At 37.6% G+C, this 22,916-nt stretch overlaps 1 protein-coding gene across 4 annotated transcripts in view; it reads right to left on the bottom strand.

Annotated features, from left to right (window-relative positions):
- The window catches only part of LOC102733642 (zinc transporter 6), a 31,145-nt gene extending 11,592 nt beyond the window's left edge, over positions 1–19,553 (bottom strand). For 3 of the 4 annotated variants that reach the window (XM_081796962.1, XM_081796963.1, XM_081796964.1), the window contains exons 1-5: positions 19,464–19,553; positions 14,737–14,823; positions 8,927–9,011; positions 7,596–7,638; positions 6,446–6,511 (exon numbers count right to left, since the gene is read on the bottom strand). In XM_081796962.1, the coding sequence (XP_081653088.1) occupies positions 6,446–6,511; positions 7,596–7,638; positions 8,927–9,011; positions 14,737–14,823; positions 19,464–19,466 (284 nt within the window). In that variant the 5' untranslated portion in view covers positions 19,467–19,553. Of the gene's footprint in view, positions 1–6,445; positions 6,512–7,595; positions 7,639–8,926; positions 9,012–14,736; positions 14,824–18,904; positions 19,421–19,463 lie in introns of those variants that run through there. The other variant, XM_081796965.1, reaches the window with a different exon arrangement.
- Between the last annotated feature and the right edge of the window lie 3,363 nt (positions 19,554–22,916).

Below are 22,916 nucleotides of genomic sequence, written 5' to 3' on the forward strand. Positions count from 1 at the left end.
CAATATTTGTGGTATGTATAAATGCTTGAAATTTCTCAAGGAATTACATATTTTCAGAAAAGATAATAAAATAATTAAGGATGCTCATCACATTGCTGTTTGTAAAGGGAAAAAAAGGTTGGAATCAACAACAGAACATATTATTAAAAATATAACAGAAATTGGGGTGCCTGGGTGGTGTAGTCAGTCAGTAAGCCTTCAACTCCTGGTTTTGGCTCAGGTCATGATCTCATGGGTTGTGAGGCTGAGCTCTGCATTGGGCTCTGTGCTCAGTGCAGAGTCAGCTTGGAAATTCTCTCCCTCTGCCCCTTCCCCAACTCGCATGCATGCTCTTTCTCTCTCTTTCAAATGAATAAATAAATCTTTAAAAAATATATAACAGAAATGTATTTATTGACATGGAAAGATGTAAATGAAAAGAGTGAGTTATAAAAGAGTATAAAACAGTATGTAAATGAAGCAAAGTTATTTGTGAAAATCGATAAACTGATATTAAAGTGCATATGGAAATGCAAAAAGTGAAGGAAAGCAAAGATAATCTGAAGAAGAACAAAGCTGGAAGATTTACACTGCCAGATGTCAAGATTTATTTCAAAACTATCATAGTTAGGGGCGCCTGGGTGGCTCAGTCGTTAAGCGTCTGCCTTTGGCTCAGGTCATGATCCCAGGGTCCTGGGATTGAGCCCCGCATTGGGCTCCCTGCTCGGCGGAGAGCCTGCTTCTCCCTCTCCCACTCCCCCTGCTTGTGTTCCCTCTCTCGCTGTATCTCTCTCTGTCAAATAAATAAATAAAATCTTAAAAAAAAAAAACTATAATAGTTAACACAGCATAGTACTAATGCAAAAATAGACAAATGTACCAGACTGAATAGAAAAGAAAATCCAGAAATAGAATTACACGTTCATAATCACCTAATTTACGAAAAAGGTAGAGACATAAAAAGCAGTAGAAAAAGGGTTAATTTTTTTCCAATATATGTTTTATCAATTGAACAACTAGAGAGAAACAAATGTGCTTTGACCTCTACCTCAACCCATACACAAAAATGAATTCCAGTTTGACTGTAGGTCTTAAATGTGAAAAATCAAACAACAAGACCTCTAGCTAATACCAGGATATCTTTATGACCTAGGAGGGGCCAAGATTTCCTGACAAGTACACAAAAAGGACTAACCATAAAAGACTGATAAACTGAATTTATCATTCAAATTAAAAACTTTCATTTGTGGGAAAAGATATTTATATATAAAGAACTCTTACAGAGCAATAACAAAAGAAAAAAGGTAACCCATTTAAAAATGGGTAAAACACTTTAACAAGTATTTCACAAAAGAGATAATCTGAACGATTAAGAAACATATGAAAAAGTAAATAAAAGTATGAAAAAGTGTTCAACTAGTCATCAGGAAAATAATTTAAAACCACAAGACAACTACATACCCCAGAAGGGCTTAAAAAAAAAAGGCAGTATCAACTGTTGGTACAAGCATGAAACAATCAGAACTCTCATACATTGACAGTGGGAGAGTAAACTGGTAAAATCACTCTAGAAAACTGGTATTATCTTATCTTCTAACAATGAACATATGCAAATCCTATGACTGAGTAACTTCACTCAAAAATATGTATCCTACATAAAGGGATACACATGTACACCAAAAGACATGTGTACAAGAATATTTGGAACTAGTTTTATTTATAAGAGCTAAAAGCTGAAAATCATCTAAATGCCCTTCAATAGTTGAACATAAAAAGAAATTATGGTATATTTATAAAATACAATATGAGTGAACTACTGCTATAGGAGCATATATACTGGAATCCCATTTATGTGCCTTCAAAAACAGGCAACAATAATCTGCAAGGAATAGTGGTCAGAACACTGATTACTTTTGTTGGGTTTTGACTCTGACTCAAAACAAAGGGAGGCTTTTTGGGGGGACTTGTAGTGTTTTATATCATGATCCAGATAGTAGTTATACAGGTATATTCATTTATTAAAATTCACCACACTGTACAAGGATATAAGATAGAACAAGATTATAGTCCCTGCTGCCATGGAATTTATATTTTAAAGGGGGAGACAGAGTAACGATTTATAAGTTCTGGTAAGTTCTATACAGAGAATTATAGTAATCTGATGTGACAAGAGGCTAATTAGGATTCATTTTAGAATCTATTTTAGATTGGGCCCAGTCACTTGATGACATCGGCATTTAGTGATATTAGGATTGGAATAACAAGATGGAGTGCTGTATCTTGTAAAGATGACGTGAAGAACATTTCAAACAGAGACAACAGCTTGTACAAAGGACCTAAGGCAGGAATAAATTAATTGTATACAAATTACAGAAAGAAAGTGTGGTATAGAGGGCATGAAAGTGGTAACTTGAAGACAAGTAGGCACAGAACAGCTAATATAAGAATTTTGTAAATTAGAGAAAGGACTCAGGATTTTATTCTAAGTATGATAGCAAACAACTGAGTGGTTTCAAGGAGGAGACTGATAGTATGACTTGGATTTAAAAAGGAAAACACTCTGGCTGCTATCCGGAGAATGGTCTATAAGGGGGTAGGAGCAGAGGCATGGGGACAAGTTAGGAGGCTGGATTAAGGCAAAAAATGAAGGTAGCTTGATTAGGATGTTAGTAGTCAAGATAGAAATGGGGGTAGGGGCAGATTTCTCGATGTGTTTGTAGGTTACCCTGATGTAACCTGCTGATGGATAAATGTGGGGAATGAGATGGGAAAAACTGCAGAGGAATAGGTTTTGGGGAAAGAAAACAAGAATTCTAGCCAATATTTAAGACACCAATTAGATATCCATGTGACGCTGTACAGAAGGCAGTCTGAAACAAGACAGATCTCAGGGCTAAAGAACTGGAGTCTGTAAATACAGATATTTCAAGCTATGTGACTGATTGAAATTATATTCAGATGTTAATTTTATTGTTTAATTGCTCCCTCCTTTCTTGTTCACTCTAAGTTGGCCAAAATGGAAGTTATCAAGTCCTTGTTTAACCTTGTCTCCTGGCCACAGTATTTGATCTAAAGACTAATACCTGTCCCAAGCTAGACCAATCAGTAGTTCTCTCTCACGATTTTTTTTTTTTTTAAGATTTTATTTATTTATTTGGGACAGAGTGTGAGCACACAAGCAGGGGTAGCAGCAGAGGGAGAAGCAGGCTCCCTGCAGCAGGGAGCCCTATGTGGGGCTGGATCCCAGGACCCCAGGATCATGACCCAAGCCAAAGGCAGACGCTAAACCGACTGAGCCACCCAGGCGCCCCTCTTTCTCATGATTTTCTTAACTGGAGTTGGGGAAAAGCCTTTCCTTCTCTAAGATGAAGGTAAGAAGGTTCCAGTTAAGGTCTTGCTAGGGGTTATTCCAGGATGGTGGGGAAAAGTGGTCTGAGAAACTAAACCGGACATGCAGAGAAAAGCAGGCCTGAGAGATAAGAGAAAGACAATGTCCTGAGTTTGCTAGTCCCTATGCCAGTTACCTCAGTCTTCCCACATTTTGATTACATTAATTTTAAAAGTTCCCATTTTCCCCCATACTAGCTTGAGTTGGATTTTTGTCACTTAAAACCAAAAGCTTTAACTCAGAGTCACAGATTTCTATATACTGGTATTTATATGTACCTTATAACCGATTATCATAGTAATAGTCTATCAAATCTCAGTGACACTTATGAATATTTTCACTTTGCATTAAGATTCCATGTTTACTTTGCCCCCTTGTTTAAGCAAGTAAAAACCTGATTTTGTTCAAAAGATTAAGTTTGGTCCAAAAGTTTATTTTACAAAGTTAAATTCTTCTTTAAATGGGAGAAGATACTTGCAAATGATATACCTGACAAGGGGTTAGTATCCAAAATATACAAAGAACTTATACAACTCAACACCAAAAAAAAAATCCAATTAAAAATGGGCAGAAGACATGAACAGACATTTCTCCAAAGAAGACATACAGATGGCAACAGACACATGAAAAGATGCTCAACATCATTTATCATCAGGGCAATGCAAATCAAAACCACAACAAGATATCACCTAACACCTGTCAGAATGGCTAAAATAAAAAATACAAGAAACAACCAGTATTGGTGAGGATGTGGAGAAAAAGGAACCCTCTCACTGTTGGTGGGAATGCAAACTGGTGCAGCCACTCTGGAAAACAGTATGGAGGTTCCTCAAAAAATTAAAAATAGAATTACCATATGATCTAGTAATCCCATTACTGGGTATTTACTCAAAGAATACAAAAACACTAATTTGAAAAGATACATGCATCCCTTATGACTACTGCAGCATTATTTATAATAGTCAAAATATGGAAGCAGCCCAAATGCCCATCAACAGATGAATGGATAAAGACAATGTGTGTGTGTGTGTGTGTGTGTGTAATATTACTCAGCCATAAAAAAGAATTAAATCTTGCCATTTGCAACAACATAGATGGATCTAGAGGCTGTAATGCTAAATGAAGTAAGTCAGTCAGAGAAAGACAAGTATCCTGTGATCTCACTCATATGTGGAATTTAAGAAACAAAACAAAGAAAAAAAAAGAGACAAACCAAAAAACAGACTCTTAACTACAGAGAAAAAACTGGTAGTTACCAGAGGGGAGGTGGGGTAGGGGGGATGGGTGAAATAGGTGAAGGGGATTAAGAGTACACTTATTGTGATGAGCACTTAGTAATGTATAGAATTATGAGTCACTACATTGCACACCTGAAACTAATATAACACTATATGTTAACTATATTGGGATTTTTAAAAATTAAAAAAAGAAAAATGACAAGTGTTGGTGAGCATGCTGGTGGGAATGGAAAATGGCGCTGCCACTGTGTATGGTGGTTCCTCAAAAAGTTAAACATGGAATCACAGAATATGATCCAGGGATCAGTATACACCCAAAAGAGCTGAAAGCAGGGATTCAAACAGATACTTGTACACCAATGTTTATAAAAGCATTACTCACAATAGCCCAAAGGTGGATACAAACCAAATGCCCATCAACAGAAGAATAAACAAAATGTCATATATACATGCAATAGAAAATTATTCAACTTTAGGAAGTAATGAAATTCTGACATATGCTACAAACACAGATGAAATCTGCAAACATTAGTAAAATAAGCCATACTCAAAACGATAAATATTGTGTGATTCCATTTATATGAGTACCCAGAACAGGCAAATTCATAAACACAGAAAGTAGAATGGCGCTTGCCAAGGGCTGAGAGATAGGGGAATAAGGAGTTATTGTTTAATGGGTACAGAGTTTCTTTTTGGGAAGAGGAAATATTTCTGGAAATAGATAGTGGCAACAGATATAAAGGTACTTAATGCCACTGAATTGTACACTTGAAAATGGTTAAAATGTTAACTTTTATGTTACGTACACTTTATCATAGTAAAAACCCCCACAAACTTAAAAAGAAATTCTTCTTTCAAGTTGTTTCCTGGAATCCGAAAGGAACTCATTTTTTTCTAATACATTAAGAAAAACCTCTAATACAAAAGATTATCTTTCAACTTTCAACTTTTAATAATTTCTTTTTTTTTTTTTTTAAAGATTTTATTTATTTATTTGAGAGAGAGAATGAGATAGACAGAGAGCATGAGAGGGGGGAGGGTCAGAAGGAGAAGCAGACTCCCTGCTGAGCAGGGAGCCTGATGCGGGACTCGATCCCAGGACTCCAGGATCATGACCTGAGCCGAAGGCAGTCGCTTAACCAACTGAGCCACCCAGGCGCCCAACTTTTAATAATTTCTAAAACTATAGAAACAGAATCTCAAATTCTTTGATAGTCCATTGCTATCACAAATCCAGTCTTATGATAAAAATACATCTCTACCACTACATTAATGTTCAAATATATCACATTTACTCTAACATTTATAGGACACACCTATAGGAAAACCCTTTGTACTTTCTCTAACTAAAATTTAAGGGATTACCAAAATATCAAAGAACTTAATATGAACATTTTATTTTAATATGATTTACATGTTCCTTATCTAGAATCCTGTTGGAAGATGTCTTTTTAAATCTACTTTCAATATTTGATCCCCATCCCACTACACAGATAGCATTTATTCTCTACAAACACTCTAGCTACCTCTTTACTGCCTGATAACAACTACCATTTTTTTTTTTTTAAAGGGCATGGTTTTTTTTTTTTTTTTTTTAAGATTTTATTTATTTATTTGACAGAGAGAGACACAGTGAGAGAGGGAACACAAGCAGGGGGAGTGGGAGAGGGAGAAGCAGGTTTCCCGCCGAGCAGGGAGCCCGATGCGGGGCTCGATCCCAGGACTCTGGGATCACGACCTGAGCCGAAGGCAGTCGCTTAACGACTGAGCCACCCAGGCGCCCCACAACTACCATTTTAATAGCAGTAAGTTAGCAGAAAATAAAATAACTTGAACTTACCCAAATGAATAGACAGGGCTAGGTTTCCTCATCATTACCCAGTAACTTATCAAACATGTCATTAAACTAAGTAAAAAGGAAAATAAATTTAGCTTTAGAACTAGAGCAAGAGGGGAACACACAAAAAGAAATTAAGTTTTCAGAATTCCTAAGTTTGCTGAAAGTTATGTGTTTGCAGACTAAATTAATAAACTATTCTAATAAGCTATAATCTAATCATCAGGAGCATCCTAATATGTGAGTTTTAACATGTGGAGAAACTGAAAAAAGTCACAATACATCAAGTCAGTAAATTGAACCTACACCCATACTTTCTCTACTCAAGTAAGTTATCCACCCTAAATAGTTTCCATAAGTGAGCATGCAAAAATAACATAGTAATAATAAAGTAATATATTTTATTTTAGCCACAGAGAATAAATTTTAACTCTGATAAACTTTAATCTTTGTTAAAAGTTAAACGAAATATTAATAGCAACGACACTCTGGATGGGATAAAATTACATTCATTTTCCAAGTACAGTGGAGATTCACTCTAAAACAACTTACTACTGCGTGAAATCCAGGTGGTAACTCTATGTTTTAGATGAGTCAAGTAGATTTAGTTACATGCCTGATGAAAAGACATACTTATACTCCTATGGCATGGATCTTGAAGACATCAAGTATTCTGCAGTCCTTACATGGCGATATCAAAGGTCCCATGAAGCAGGGAGCCAAAAGGGTGCTTCCCTAGCTCACAATTGCTCACTTCTTAGTTACTAATGCCCATCTACACGGTTACGGAAGGAACTGGTACGTTCTTATGAGACACCGCTCCCTGGCCACAGCTAACTCAACTACAGGTAGGTACCCCAGGCATATGATCTAATGCCTGGGTATTATTTTTTCTGTTCCTCTATAAATGGGATATTTTCTTCCAGTATATCTCCTAATAGTTATTGTTTGTATATATGTTCTGTGTTGATAATTTTACTTATTTCACAGATTACTTTCCTTTAAGCAGAGAAAACAAATTCAGTGCAAGAAATTCCTTATTAGTTTCAAAACACTAAAGAGACTTTTTAAAACTTACCTAAAAAACTAATGATGTATGGTGATTAACATAACATAATAAAATAAAACAAAAAACAAAAAACAAAAAACTTACCTAAAAAGATCAAAAATGGTCAAGTAAGTATAGGCAGTTAAAGCTGCAAAACAACAAAACAACTGATTAAAATGTTGCTGAATCCACTGTTTGGAAATGTAGCTAATCACCAAGATTGTTCATACCAGAAGTATCCATTACCAAAAAAACCTTGAGTCACTAATTAACCTTACATGTTGGCAATTATCTAGATTAATATATGTAGCCAAACGTGATAAATACAGAGGTGTCTGACTGGCTCAATTGGTAGAGCATGGGACTCTCGATCTCAGGGTTGTGAGTTCAAGCCCAGCATTGGAGCTTACTTAATTAAAAAAAAAAAAAAAAAAAAAAAAGTTGGTAAGTACAAAAGCTTACTCTAGAGTCTGATTTTGCCATCAGGACAAAGGAAGCAGCATATACCCAAAAGTGCTACGATCATTTTGGCGTTTTTTTCTGCTTTCTTCTGTCATCTGAGTACTATTTTAAATATAGTCTTTAAATAGCAGGATGAAAAGAATGATACATAAAAACGTAAGAGGTCAAGAAACGGGGCACCTGGAAGACTCGGTTGGGTGTCCGGCTCTTGATTTCCACTCAGGTCATGATCTCACGGTCAGGATGGAGCCCCACGTCAGGGTCTGCACTGAGTATGGAGCCTACTTGGGATTCTCTCTCTCCCTCTCCTTCTGCCCCTCCCACTTGCACTCTCTCTCTCTCTCCAAAAACTAAAATAAAAAAATAACATAAAAAATTAAAAAATTAAAAAATTTAAAAGATGTCAAGAAACAAGAAAAATATTATAGATTTCCCTTTTCAAGGAAAATCCAAGAAACATAAATCTCAAAATCTTACTTAGAGACTGCGTAACTGAAGGGCTAATCTACTACATAAAAAGGAATCACAGTCTTTCAAACAGATTTAAAGCTATTTTTAAAAAAAATTTAAAATGATAATGCTTAGCAACTGAACCAAACTTTACAGTTTACAAGGCACTTTTCTTTTTTTTTTTTTAAAGATTTTATTAATTTATTTGACAGAGAGAGACACAGCGAGAGAGGAAACACAAGCAGGGGGAGTGGGAGAGGGAGAAGCCCGCGGAGCAGGGAGCCCGATGCAGGACTTGATCCCAGGACCCTGAGATCACGACCTGAGCCAAAGGCAGACGCTTAACGACTGAGCCACCCAGGTGCCCCAACAAGGCACTTTTCACATAGCTTCTCTTATTTAAATCTTGAGTTATATTTCAGAATAATATATTCCACATAAAGAAAGATACATCTTTATTTAAAACCAGAACAATAAATGTGCAACTAATGATTAACTCCACAAAAACAGGGACGGTGACATACCTATACTGTTAGTGGAACTGCACCACATAAGCAGGAAGCCAGTACATGTTAAGTTTATTGCACCAAAGAGCAGTATCTTCCAGGACTGTGAAAAAGAAAATCATTCTTATTTGGATAATGCTGATCAACTTCACTGGGTCTGTTCAAGTTGCTGCAATTCCCACTCTACAAAGGAATAAGCACAACTTCCTTCAAAAAGTCAGTGTCACATTTCCTACATCTACGAAAATTACCATCAACCAAGTTATTATTTATTAGTCTAAAAAACAGTTCTAGAGGAGGCATTCTCCAAGAGAAAAAAAAATTCTGCCATATAAACTCTCAAACAGTTGAGAAAAATAGGCATATACTTTAATATCATTTTGTCTCTATAAATATGTACACAGACACAACGATAGCATATGGGGCAAAATATAAAGCAACTGGTGAATGTGAGTAAAGGGCTTAGGGGAGTTCCTTACACTAATCTTGTGACTTTTCCGTAAGTTTGAAATTATATCAAAATAAAGTTATTCTTCCCCTCCCCCCAAAAAGGTCTATACTCACTTATTTACCAAATAAGTCATATGAAATAGGACTGCAAGAGAAGGAAAGATTACCATGGGTTAGAAGTTCACAGACCTGAGATATGCCTTGAAAGTAGCTAGGATTTCATCAGAAGAAGCAGAAAGTGCTTTCTAAGAATAAAAGAAGAGGTCAAGTGAAGTGCTTTTTAATTTTTGTTCCACTCCACTCCCTACAAGGAAGGGAGACCTATAATTGTGTGAAAGTAGAAGTGAAAGAAATTAGTGAAAAGGGAGTTATCTGGAGGTGTTAAACAAACAGATATAATTGCAAAGGTCAAGTGTGGGATAGGATGGCTTTAGAACACAGATGCAAAGTGTAGGTTTAGGATGAAGAACACCTTCTCTGAGAAAGGTGAGAAGGGCAAGAGATGACTGAAGGGACAGAAAAACTGTGAACTAGAGAGAAGTGACAGTGAAGCAGCACAAAGCTAACAACCTCTACATCTCTAGAAAAGAAGAAACAAGGCCATTTTCTAAAATAAAGGGATGTAGTAGAATAGGACTGGAACTTACATCCAGAGGAGAATTTGCACAACAGCAGTTCTAGTGAGTATACTTCTGAATCATCAGAGGAGAACAAGAATGACCATCATGAATTTAGGGTAGACAGCATTCTGCCACTTCCTCTACCCCCAGGAGCAAAACCAGAGAAGCAGGTGAGGTAGGGATGTCAGAGACTGAGAGCTGATATGATAGGTTAATGGGACAAGGGACTCTTACAGTGAGGATATTAATGAAACGACTGGACATGGGCTCTAGTCAGGACAGGGATTCAAGAACAGTCAGAAAAGGAGGATAAGGCATGTAATCTGAAAATGACATTCTCTGCAGCTCTACTGACGAATCAAGCTATTCATCAACAAATACCTGAGTACCTATTTTGTTTTTTTTTGTTTTTTAAAGATTTTATTTATTTATTTGACAGAGAGAGACACAGTGAGAGAGGGAACACAAGCAGGGGGAGTGGGAGAGGGGGAAGCAGGCTCCCCGCAGAGCAGGGAGCCCGATGCAGGACTCGATCCCAGGACCCTGGGATCATGACCTGAGCTGAAGGCAGTCGCTTAACCAACTGAGCCACCCAGGCGCCCCTTTGAGTACCTATTTTGTAACAGACACTTTTCTAGGCACTAGAGATACAGCAGTGAACAAAATATGGACCTTATATTCCAGCGGGGGTGACAGACAATTAGCAAATACACAAGGTCAGGTGGTGGTAAGTGCTACAAAGGAAAAATAAAGTACGGTAATGGGAAATGTGGAAAGGGTGTTCTGCCAGACAAGGTGGTCAAAAAGACCCCCTTGGTAAGGTAACATGTGACCAGAAATCTTACAGAGGCAAAGGTGCTAAGCATGCCGATATCTGGGGAAAAAAATGGGAACCACAGTGCAAATGCCCTGAGATAGAAGAGGACCTGGCCAAGGACGGACAGATGAGAGGTGAGAGGAAGTCTGGGGCTCCATCAAGTAGTGTCTTGTATGCCAGCAAAAGAATTGGGATTTATTCCAAATGAGATGGAAAGCGGCTTAACTTTCATTTTTATTTTTTTTATTTTTTTTTAAAGATTTTATTTATTTATTCATGAGAGACAGAGAGAGAGGCAGAGGGAGAAGCAGGCTCCCAAGGAGCAGGGAGCCCGATGCAGGACTCGATCCCAGGACGCTGGGATCATGACCTGAGCCGAAGGCAGACGCTCAACCATCTGAGCCACCCAGGCGCCCTTAACTTTCATTTTTAAAAAATCATTCTGGCAGGGCGCCTGGGTGGCTCAGTCATTAAGCATCTCCCTTCGGCTCAGGTCATGATCCCAGAACCCTGGGTTCAAGTCCCGCATCTGGCTCCCTGCTCAGCGGGGAGCCTACTTCTCCCTCTCCCACTCCCCCTGTTTATGTTCCCTCTCGCTGTCTCTATCTCTCTGTCAAATAAATAAATAAAATCTTAAAAAAAAAAGATTAAAAGATCATTCTGGCTTCTCTATGTAGAATATACTGCATAGTTGGGGTGCCTGGGTGGCTCAGTCGTTAAGTGTCTGCCTTTGGCTCAGGTCATGGTCCCAGGGTCCTGGGATCGAGCCCCGCATCGGACTCCCTGCTCCGCGGGGAGCCTGCTTCTCCCTCTCCCACTCCCCCTGCTTGTGTTCCCTCTCTCACTGTGTATCTCTCTGTCAAATAAATAAATAAAATCTTTAAAAAAAATAAAAATAAAAATAAAAATAAAAAAGAATATACTGCATAGGGGCAAGGATAGAAGTAGGAAGACCGTTTAGAATGTGACTGCAGTAATCCAAGTGAGAAATGATGACTTTGAAGTTGGTAAGAAAGTGTTAGAAGAGTCAGATTCTGAGTGTTACACTGAAGATAGAGCAGCAAGATTTACTTACAAAATGGATGAGGAATGAGAGAAAGAGAGGGAGAAGAATGACTCCAAGGTTTCTGGCCTGTGCACTGGAAGAACAGAGTGGCCATTTAGTGAGGAAGGGACAGAAAATCAAAGTTCAGGTTTGACCATATGAAATTTGAGATGCCTATTAGATATCCAAGTGGAAATATTGAGAGGGCCATGATATATAGGAATCTAGAAGTAGGGGAGAAGTTATGGATTGAGATATAAATATTGGGTCATCAACATAAGGTACTTAAAGTGTCACCTAGATGTAATGAACATAAACAACAGAGGCTGGAGCTCTAAGTGCTGGGACACTCCGAAACTTAGAGATCTGAAAGATGAGAGGAAAGTGATGAACAATGGCCAGGTAAGTAGGAGGAAAACCAAGAGTGATATTTCAGAGTCCAAATGAAAAAAGTGCTTTAAGCATTGTCAAATGCTTTTGAAGGTTAAGTAAGATGGGAAATGAGGATGACCATTGATTTTGGCAACACAGAGCTTACCAGTTACTTTGTTAAAGCTGCTCCAGTGGACTGGTGGGGGCTACAGCCAGACTGGTATGTGTTTAATGGAGACAGGGAGAAAAGAAAGTGAACAGAGAGTAAAGACAATTAGTTTAAGTAGTTTTGCTATATGAGGAAGCAGAGAAATGAGGCAGTAGCTGAAAGTGGAAGATGTGGCATGTGCTCATGATGCAGGAAGGAACAACTGTAGGAAGTTTGTCTTTGAGTAGGCAACAAGTAGAAGTTCAGAGAGTTCATTCATAGAAACAGGAGGAAAGGCAGAATGTTGGGAGATGACAGGATGTGGAAGTGTTTTCTGATTACTTCTTTTCCTTCAGTGAAACAGGAAGCAAGATCAACAGGTCAGAGAGAGGATGAAGAAGGTTTTGGAAGTTTGAGGATAGAAGTGAGAGACTATGGCACGAAACAGCTATCTAGAAAAATGGAAAACTGAATGAACTAAAGATATAGTATGGGCAGCACTAATGGCACACTTGATCTTGAATTTAAAGTGAGACCAGTCACCATGGTTTTGTGTTTCTCTCAGGCTACATTCAGTTGCTTGAGTGCAGGTACAGAATAGCAGGAATGTAGACTTAATGATGTTAAGGATTTGCCAGGGAAGTATGAGAGGAAGAGTGACAGATGAAGGGAGGGCACAGAGGAGCTGAAAACATATGCGAGAAGTCAGTAATGATGGACCAAAGAATCTAAATTGGATAAGTAAGCAAATGAGGATAAGGGAGAAGAAAAATAGTGAAAATATGGCATGTCAATGGATTGGAGATCCTAGTAAGATTGAAGAATTATTGGAATTGGGATAATACAAGGAATGAACTGGAATAACAAGAGATGGTGACTATGAGTGAAATGCGTGAAACTGAGACAATGGGAAAATATAGTTATTATAAATGATAATGTCTGTGGTATGATCACTGGAGTAGATAGCTGGAAGGGATGCAGGACAAGATTATTTGGGGTAAGGAAGTAAGGAACTGAGAAGTAGGGATCTTCCTCATGATCTAAGAAATTACCAAGAACCAAAACAGGAGTAGTAGTAAAGAGAGGTGAAGCTAGGCACATCTTTTAAGATTTAAATTATGATGGAGAGTATCTGCACAACTCAGGTGTTCTTATACTGGTCTTGTTCCTATTACCTATTCTGCGGTATACTGTGCTTCAACAAAGCATATGGTTCAAGAATTTCCTGTTTACGTCTGTAATGTAGTTGCTTTCTACCAACATTATAAAGTTCTATCTATCTGTACGCAAGAGATCATCTTAAATGGACTAGATACACAAGTAGCAGATGAATTTCCTACCCTTGGCTCTTTAACATCCAGGACATGATACTATTTTCAAATACTGAGTTCTTACTATATTCCAAGGTTTTAGCAACAGGAGATACAGTGATAAGAAACAAAGAACAGAAGCCTCTAGTCTAGTATCATAATACATGGCCAATATCATAGGTACACTTATGTTCCACTGAAGCTAGGTTTATTTAAAATTCATCACATATTTATTGGGTGCTTATTTTGTACTTCTATTAAAAAGTGAACAAAACAGACATAGTCACTGTCTTCAGGGAGCTTAGAGTATAATTTAGACAATAATGAGAACAATGAAAACAGAACAATAACTAGGTCTATATTGGTGACCAAAAAAGGTACCAATTATCTTTTTTTTTAAATATAAGCTCTGCGCCCAACATGAGTGGAGCTTGAATTCACGACCTTAAAGCATAACTTATTTTTCCTTCCTCACACTAAAAATGAGAAAACATGGCTTTAAACTGCATCCATTAAATTTGTAAAAAAAAGTAACAAAAGGCAATCATAAAATAATTTTTCTTTAAAACTCGTTAGAATAAAAACCTTAACCAAAGCCTAGCTTCCTCCCAAGCAAAACAACTGTGTACCAAAGTAACTGATTTTTACATTACAATTTACATTAAATTACAAAGTAATTTAATTTTATATTGAAATTCTGCTTAGCCAGGGGTGGGTGCCTGGCTCACTGTCAGCAGAGCATGTGACTTGATGTTGGCGTAATGAGTTTGAGCCCCATGTTGGGCATAGATTACTTAAAAAAAAAACAAAAAAACCCCTGCTTATCCAACATAAAAAAATGAAAACAGTATGGTGTGGAGCACCTGGCTGGCTCAGTTGGTACAGCATGTGACTATTAACCTCGGGACCGTGAATTCAAGCCCCATGTTGGGCGAGAGTTTACTTAAAAACAAAAAGTGTATGGTGGGATCACGAGTAATTTCTATATGCCTTAAAAATTATCTTTTTCAGTGTCATAATGTTGTCTGTACAATGATTAAAATTAGAGTTAATAAAGATAACTTACCCTTCGGTCAGCTGCTACAAGTCTAAATTCCTGTAATAACTTGCCAAAAAAAGATCTTTGCGGTTTTCTAAAGAGATGAATTGTCCCCTTTAAAATAAACAAAAAATAAATCAACATTGAAGCATCTAATCTTTTTCATATCCTGTGATGTGATATAATAGCAACCACTAACATTTCCTGAATGCTCAATATGTGGCAAGCAATTATTCTAGACACTTTACAAGTATTTATCTATTTAATTCTCACAATCATCTATGAGATGGAAACAATTTTTAATAAATTGTCCAAGGGCACAATGCTAACAAATGGCTGAGCAGAAATTCAAACCCAGGCATTTTATTTTTTTAAAGATTTTATTTATTTATTTAGTTGAGAGAGAGTGACAGTGAGAGAGCACAAGCTGGGGGAGCGGCAGAGGAAGTGGGAGAAGCAGGCTCCCCGCTGAGCAGGGAGCCGGATGCGGGGCTCAATCCCAGGACCCTGGGATCATGACCCCAGCCAAAGGCAGACACCCAACCGACTGAGCCACCTAGGTGCCCCCAAACCCACGCATTTTAGCTCCAAACTACACACTTCTATTTTTCAACGGATTTTAGGCAATTTTGAACCAGAAAAACAAACCATTTGCCAGATAGCTCTACTGGAAATAAAATATTACAATTAACTTAATAAAAGCTTTATATATGAAAAGTTTGGAAACTACTATTACAGTAAAATCTCTAAGGTTCTCTCTTAGGCATTCAAAGTATCTGACATTCTGGCTAGTCTTTATAGTCCTTGCTAGTACACTGTATGGGACCAGCAGAGAAAGGATGACAGTGGGGTTACCAACAGGAGAAGAAACCTAAGTGGAGACTAGAGAGGAATTTGCCACTCAAGTATAGGAAACCTTAGCATAAAACAGAGTTTAAGCACATATGGGAAATTAGCTTATGATTAAGGCAGTATCCAACATCAGCAGGAGAAAATATGAGTTATCCAATAAATGGTTTTTGGAAAAGGTAATGTTGGATCCTTACTATATTTCTTGCTCTAATTTTTTACTATATTAAAATTAAAATATAAAACTATAGAGTACTTGAAGAAATTTATGGATGTACAATTTTATAATCTTGGAGTTGGAGAAGACTTTTCATAATAGGATATAAAACCAAGAAGCTGTAAAGGGAAAAATTGATCAATTTTACTATCTTGGGAATATAATACTCAACAACAAACAAAAACAAAGACGATCCTAGAGAGGGAAGATAAACTGGGAAAAAAAGAATTTTAATTGTTATTCCAAAAGCAAAGTATTGTTTCTAGGGAAAAAAAATCTTGCACAATTTTCAGTGGGTCATATATAATAATTTGATTGCTAAGTGCCATGCACTTAATATACTTATTTGGATTTTAATTTTAGCAAAATGCTTCCCTAGATAGTAAGGCCACAATCACCATAACAACCACACAACGTTTCTACCTCACTACCGCCGGCCAATTTGACTTAAACACTGAAATTCCACAGAAAGCAGTGGAACTGGGTGTTAACAGATATCAAATGAGGAAAACTTTCAGATCCAACTCCAGCACAGGTCTGATTTTCCTAATTAGTAGGAACATCTCAGTAGTTATAAAAAAAGGTATATCCCATTTCTTCAAAGCTCAGACATGTCATTAGTTTCATTAGGTTGAGACTCAGAAAAGGCAGAAGATAAAGCTGAGCACTAGAAATCTGGCATTTAAAACCAGAATGTTGATCATTGTTGAGCCCAAGTGATGGCTACATGGGGGCTTATTATATTATATTCTACTTTCCTGTGTTTGAAAATTTCCATAATAAAAAAATTTTAAGTAAAACATACTTTAAAGTATAAAAACAAAGCATTAGAAAAAAGTGTTACTAATTTTGCTATCCAAATAAAGACCAGTGTGTGTGTGTGTGTGTGTGTGTGTGTAACTCTAAGGCTTTGCTAAGCTAATTCAGCTGAAAAGGAACAATATGCTATTTTCACTTGAGATGCTAATGAATGGTCAGTTAATGAATATACCCCATTCTTAATGAATTATGTGTGGGATATTTGGTCCCAAAGATAAATTCTGCTTAATACTGTTAACCCTGCATATCTTCTAACTTCATCCCACTTTAAATTATTTTACTTTAAGTTTCAGGTTGAGAAAATAAGGTTTCTAAAAGGTAGAAGGCCACTTCTGATGCCATTCTGATATTGGTTAAAAGAAGTAAAAACCCAGAAAAATCCTAATGTTCATGTCACTCTTTCCAAAATTATATTGGCCCTCCATTGCTATCACGATAAACTCCTAATTTTACAACCTGAAATTCAATGCTTTCAAATACTTAGCCTGTTTCTTTCCAGTTTTATCTCTTGCTCTGGATAGGGAATCAACTCCAACTAAACTGGTGTACCCCTCATTTCATGATCATACCACTCTAGAGTGAAAAGGCCAGACTTGTCTAACCCAAGCTCTAAAAGCCCTGTAATACTTAACAAATTACTTGACCTCTGTTTCCTCATGTGAATGAGAGTAATGAATAGCAGATTAAGAGTAATGGAGAAATGGGGTGCCTGGGTGGCTCAGTCAGTTAAGCACCTGCCTTCGACTCAGGTCATGGTCCCAGGGTTCTGGGATCGAGTCCCACATCGGGCTCCCTGCTAGGTGGGGAGTCTGCTTCTCCCTCTCCCACTCCCCCTGCTTGTGTTCCCTCTCTTGCTGTCTCTTTCTCTGTCAAATAAATAAAATCTTAAAAAAAAGAGTAATGGACTAAGGAAGAAAGTACTGTTTCATGGCTGACCTATGTGACACCTTCCTAAATTATACTGTTCTTTATGTCACTTGCTTTTTTTTTTTGTAATTAACCAGAGGATAGCCTTTACCTTGTCATCTTGCATTTTAAGTTAGTTTTTTAGTAACTTCACTAAAGACAAGGGCTATATTTCCTTTATGTTTTCTAAGATAGCATTGTGCTTTGCATATAACACCTTAATAAATAAGAGTGACTCGTAAACCCTTTCTTCCCCAAAACTTTTAAAATAAACCTTAAATGCTACTATTTTTCTGTATTACTAATGTTTCAAGCATAAAAATTTAGTGCCATAGTTATTTATTTGGTGTTTTATAAAACAGGTATTTATTGAAAACCTCCTCTGAGCCAGGAACTGTTACAAGGCTCTGGGTATACCAGAGTGAATACAGAGGTCCTGCTCTCAAAGAGCTTACAGTCTAGGAAGTGAGAAAGACAAGGAAATAAACAATATTAACATAGTCTGGTAAGGGCTACAGATGTTATTGGTAAATAGCACCAAGATATCACAGGAGCACAAAGGAGGCACCTAACAGGATCTTGAGACACAGCAGAAAGGCTCATGAAAGAGACTAGAGGGCATGTAAGGGTTATACTGATAAGGATGAGGGGTAGGAGATGATTGATTCCAGCAGACAGAACAGCATATACAAATTAGGTGCAAAGGCCTAATCCTTAGAGCATCATCTGCAAGCTGTTCACTGTGACTGGAATATGAATGTATGTATGTGAAAAAAGAGGCTATAAAGCTTGACCAAAAAAAAAAAAAAAAAGCAGTTGCAGCAGCAGCTTGACAAGATAGCTTTGTATGCCATGCCAAACAGGACTTTATCTTGAGGATTACTGGGGGGGGGGGGGATATTAAGCAAGGGAGCAAGGGAGTGGCATGGTCCAATTTTAGAAATTTAATTCTGGCTACACAGTGGTGAGTATTTTGAAGAAAGTAGCTGGAAGGCTATTTGGTCAGCCCCCCAAAAGTAAACTTTTACCCAATTTCTGTGTGCAAAAGAGGGATTACAGAAGACTTACAAAAGAAAAGGAAGTATGCATAAGACATTTTTCTTAATCAAATCCACTCAAGGAAAAAACTTACTAGAGTGACAATGGCTTAGGCACTGAAACGTGGTCCTTTTCTCATATGTAGGCTATCAATAAGACATCCATTAATTTCTCTGATAAAATGATACCTCTTTTGACGCTGAAATTACAATCAACTTATCTTTTGATAAAATTCAGAGAGCTATACATTTGATCTCTAGAAGCATAAAGACTAATTTCTCTAAAAAAAAAAAAAAATTAGGTTAAGCATCACATCCCCCAAACCGTAAGGTATACTGGGCTCTACAAACGCAGGAAAAAACTTACAAGAAAGATGCTCTACCAACACCTGGACTTTCTCCAGTCACTGGCCTTCTTAAAGTTGCTGCTGTATCAGGCTATCTGGCACTCCATAAAGCCAAGTTGCAGAGTGGGGCGTTCACCTCAATATCCTGCTCATAACCCTCTTTATTAACGCCAACGGTATTGTCACTGGTGTAAGCATTACTAATTACGGTCGCTGTTGCTGTGAACTTGTTTTCAGAGCTTTCGCTGGTTGTAGACGCTGACGCCGGCAAAGACTTTTATTTCTATATCAAGTAAATCTCGGCAGGGGAAAGTCATAAGCTCGCTGAACTGAAAGCTCGGGCTGGAGCAGGGCCGGGATCCTGAGGTCTAACCAACTGGGTGAAGGAGAATGAGGGGATCAGAGCTTTGCGGGGAATGCTTCGGACGTCAGCCCCTTCTCCTGCGGAGTGGGGGGAGCCGAGCACGACTCCGAGGACCCCTCCTCTGGGCAGCTGAAGCATGTGAAGGCCGCTTTGGGATGAAAGACGATAAGAGGAATCATCTACGACAGAAACCCTCATTACCCCAGCCAACTCACCATGATAAGGAGCAGCACAGCTCCCGCCGGAAGACGCTCTGGGAGCTGGTTTTTTCCCTAGAGCGGAAGGGGTGGGGCATCAGAGGCCGATTGGCGGAGAGAGTCGCGGGGGCGGAAGTGCGTGCAAAGTCTCTTGTTCCCGCCTTCTCCCCGGCTGTCATTGCGTTCTATAGAGGGGAAGGCAGAGGCTAGAGTGACCCTACCGAGGCTTATGAGGGGTAGGTGGAGTAGAGAGCTAGAGATCGGTTAGGGTTTTTTGTTTTGTTTTGTATTTTTTAAAATGTATAATGTATTTTTCATTTAAATTCAGTTAACATATAATGTATTATTGGTTTCAAAGGTAGAGGTCAGTGATTCATTAGTTGTACATGTAGGTTTTTTCCTGCGTTTGTAGTGCTCATTACATCACATGCCCTCCTTAATGTCCATCACCCAGTTACCCCCTCCCCTGCTCCCTTCCCCTACCCAACAGCCCTCAGTTTGTTTCCTATGATTAAGAGTCTCTTATGGTTTGTCTCCTCTGATTTCATCTTGTTTTCCCCCCTTCCTTCCTCTAGGATCCCGTTTTGTTTCTTAAAATCAGCATATGAGATCATAATTGTCTTTCTCTGACTGACTTATTTTGCTTAGCAGAATACCCTCTAGTTCCATCCACCTTGTTGCAAATGGCATACACACACACACACACACACACACACACACACACCCCACTTCTTTATCCATTCATCTGCTGATGGACATCTGGGTTCTTTCCATAGTTTGGCTATTGTGGACATTGCTGCTTTAAACATTGGGGTGCAGATGCCCCTTTGGATCACTACATTTGTATCTTTGTGGTAAATACTCAGTAGTGCAATTGCTGGGTGGTAGGGTAGCTCTATTTTCAACTTTTTGAGGAACCTCCATACTGTCTTCCAGAGTGGCTGCATCAGTTTGCATCCCCACCAGCAGTGTAGGAGGGTTTCCCTTTCTCCACATCCTTGCCAACATCTGTCGTTTTCTGACTTGTTAATTTTAGCCATTCTGTTGTGAGGTGGTATCTCGTTGTGGTATTGATTTGTGTTTGGTTAGGGTTTATTTGTAATGGTAGGAAAATTTCATTTAGTGCTGAAGCGCTTTTACCTATGTTGTGTGATGTAATTTTTTGCAATACTTTGTGAAATAAATAGTATTTCCGTTTGAGGAAGCAAGAAGAATAAGAAACTTGCCCAGAGACATACAGCTAGTTCTCCACAGAAGCTGAACTTGAACTCAGACCAATTACAGGATACTGTGTTCTGTTTCCTAAAACACTACTTAAATTCTCATGAAATTAATTTTATTATGGAAGTAATATAGAATACAGGAAATAAAATAATGTGATACAGAATATGCAACACATGTGTGTATCAGGTACTGGTCTCATAAAATTATGTCCCAGTAAGAAGAGACAGAATGAATAGGGAGGAAAAAATGTTTAATATATTGATAGTGTCATGTAGAAAATAGAGTTATGCTACAGAGAGTGACTGAGTGGCTAATTTATAGTAGTCCAAGAAAGGTTCTCTAAGGAAATGAAATTTGACTTCTGAATGACAAAGTCTTTCTGTGAAAATTATTCCAGGCAGGATAAACAATACAAATACCTAAGTCAAAAACAAGCAGAAGTGTTTCAAGGTCTGAAAGAAGGCAGTGTGTCTGGAGCTTTGTGCTTGAGGGGAAGAAATGAAGAGATCTAAATGGTAAATGGGTCAGATCAAGCAGGAATTTCTAATGGAGGGGTAAGGAGACTCGTTTCATTTTGTTTTGTTTTCTAAGTGAGACAGGAAGCCTGTGGAGGGTTTTAACAAGGGAGTGACCTTTACATTGTGGAATGGAGAATGGATTGTAGGTGGATAGTAATAGTGAACATTTACTAAGCACTTAACGTGGTAGGCACCATTTCATGAGTTTAGTATTAGCTCATTTAATCCTATCTGGCATTTGGTATGGGTACTATTATGAGCCCCTGCTTGGAAAATTGTATGCCAAGGTCACATACTTAATGGCAGATCTGGAATTCTGTGCTACAGAACCTAATTCTAAAGCCTTACCTGCTACTGTGTGCTTACTACTCCTGGACAAGATTAGAAGCAGGAAGACAGGTTAGAACATTATTGCCTTATTTACCCAGAGCAAATCATTCATAATTTTTTGAAGTTTCTTTACAGTCTTTTTTTAAACAAAATTGGATTCAAACAGTATATATTGTAGTCTGTCTACTTCATGTAAGGATGTATTCTGACTTTTCCCTGTGTATTAATTTTCCTAGAATGTTTGTTTTAATGACCTTAAACAATTCAATCACAGGTATGTGCCTTTACATAATTCCTTATTAATGACTATAACAGGGTTTAGACATAGCAAAAAGAAATCTCTCAAGCTATTTTAAGAAAAAAAATATACTACAACAACTATAGAGGAGATCAACAATTAAATAGAAGACTTGAACAATACTATATACCTATTAGACCTAACATATCTCTAGAGTATACCATCTAAAAACAGCAGAATACACATTCTTCTCAGGTACATATAAAGCATTTTCCAGGATAGTACATATGTTAGGCCATAAAACAATCTTCAATAAATTTGAAAGGATTAAAATAACAGTATGTTCTCCAAACATACTGGAATGAAATTAGAAATCCATAACTAGAGGAAATTTGAGATTTTCACATCTTGTGGAAATTAAAAAACATAGTATTTAATAGTGGGTCAAAGAAGAAATCACAAGAGAACTTTGAAAATATATTAAGATGAATGAAAATGAAAACTCAATATACTAAAACTTACTGGATACAGCAAAAGTTGTAGGCAGAAATTTATAGCTATAAATGCCCATATTTTAAAAAGAAGAAAGATCTCAAGTCAATAATCTAACCTTCCATCATAATAGAGAAAGAGCAAACTAAAGCAAGCAAAGTAAGTAATAAAGCTTGGAGAGGAAATAAATGAAGTAGAGAATAGAAAAACAATAGAGAAAAATTCACAAAACCTTTGATCTTTGAAAAGATCAACAAAATTGACAAAGATTTACCTAGACCGACCACATGAAAAAGAAGACTGAAATTACTAAAATCAGGAAAGGAAGAAGGGGACAAGTTACTACTGCTCTTACAGATATAAGGAGGATAATAAGGGAATATTATAAACAATTGTATGCCAACAAAGTAGATAGCATAGATGAAGTGGACTAATTTCTGTAAAGACACAAACTACTGAAACTGACTCAAGAATAAATAGAAAATCTGACTGTTTAACAAAAGATTGAATTTATAATAAAAAATTTTCCACAAAGAAAAGCTCAGGCAAAGATGGCTTTACTGGTGAATTCTACCAAACATTTCAAAATAGGAGGGAAGACTTTCCAATTCATTCTACAAAGAATTACCCTGATGCCAAAACTAGAGAAAGACAAGAAAACTACAGACC

Source organism: Leptonychotes weddellii, chromosome 10, assembly GCF_054177405.1.
Source record: "Leptonychotes weddellii isolate Sample4059 chromosome 10, ASM5417740v2, whole genome shotgun sequence".
NCBI lineage: Eukaryota > Metazoa > Chordata > Mammalia > Carnivora > Phocidae > Leptonychotes > Leptonychotes weddellii.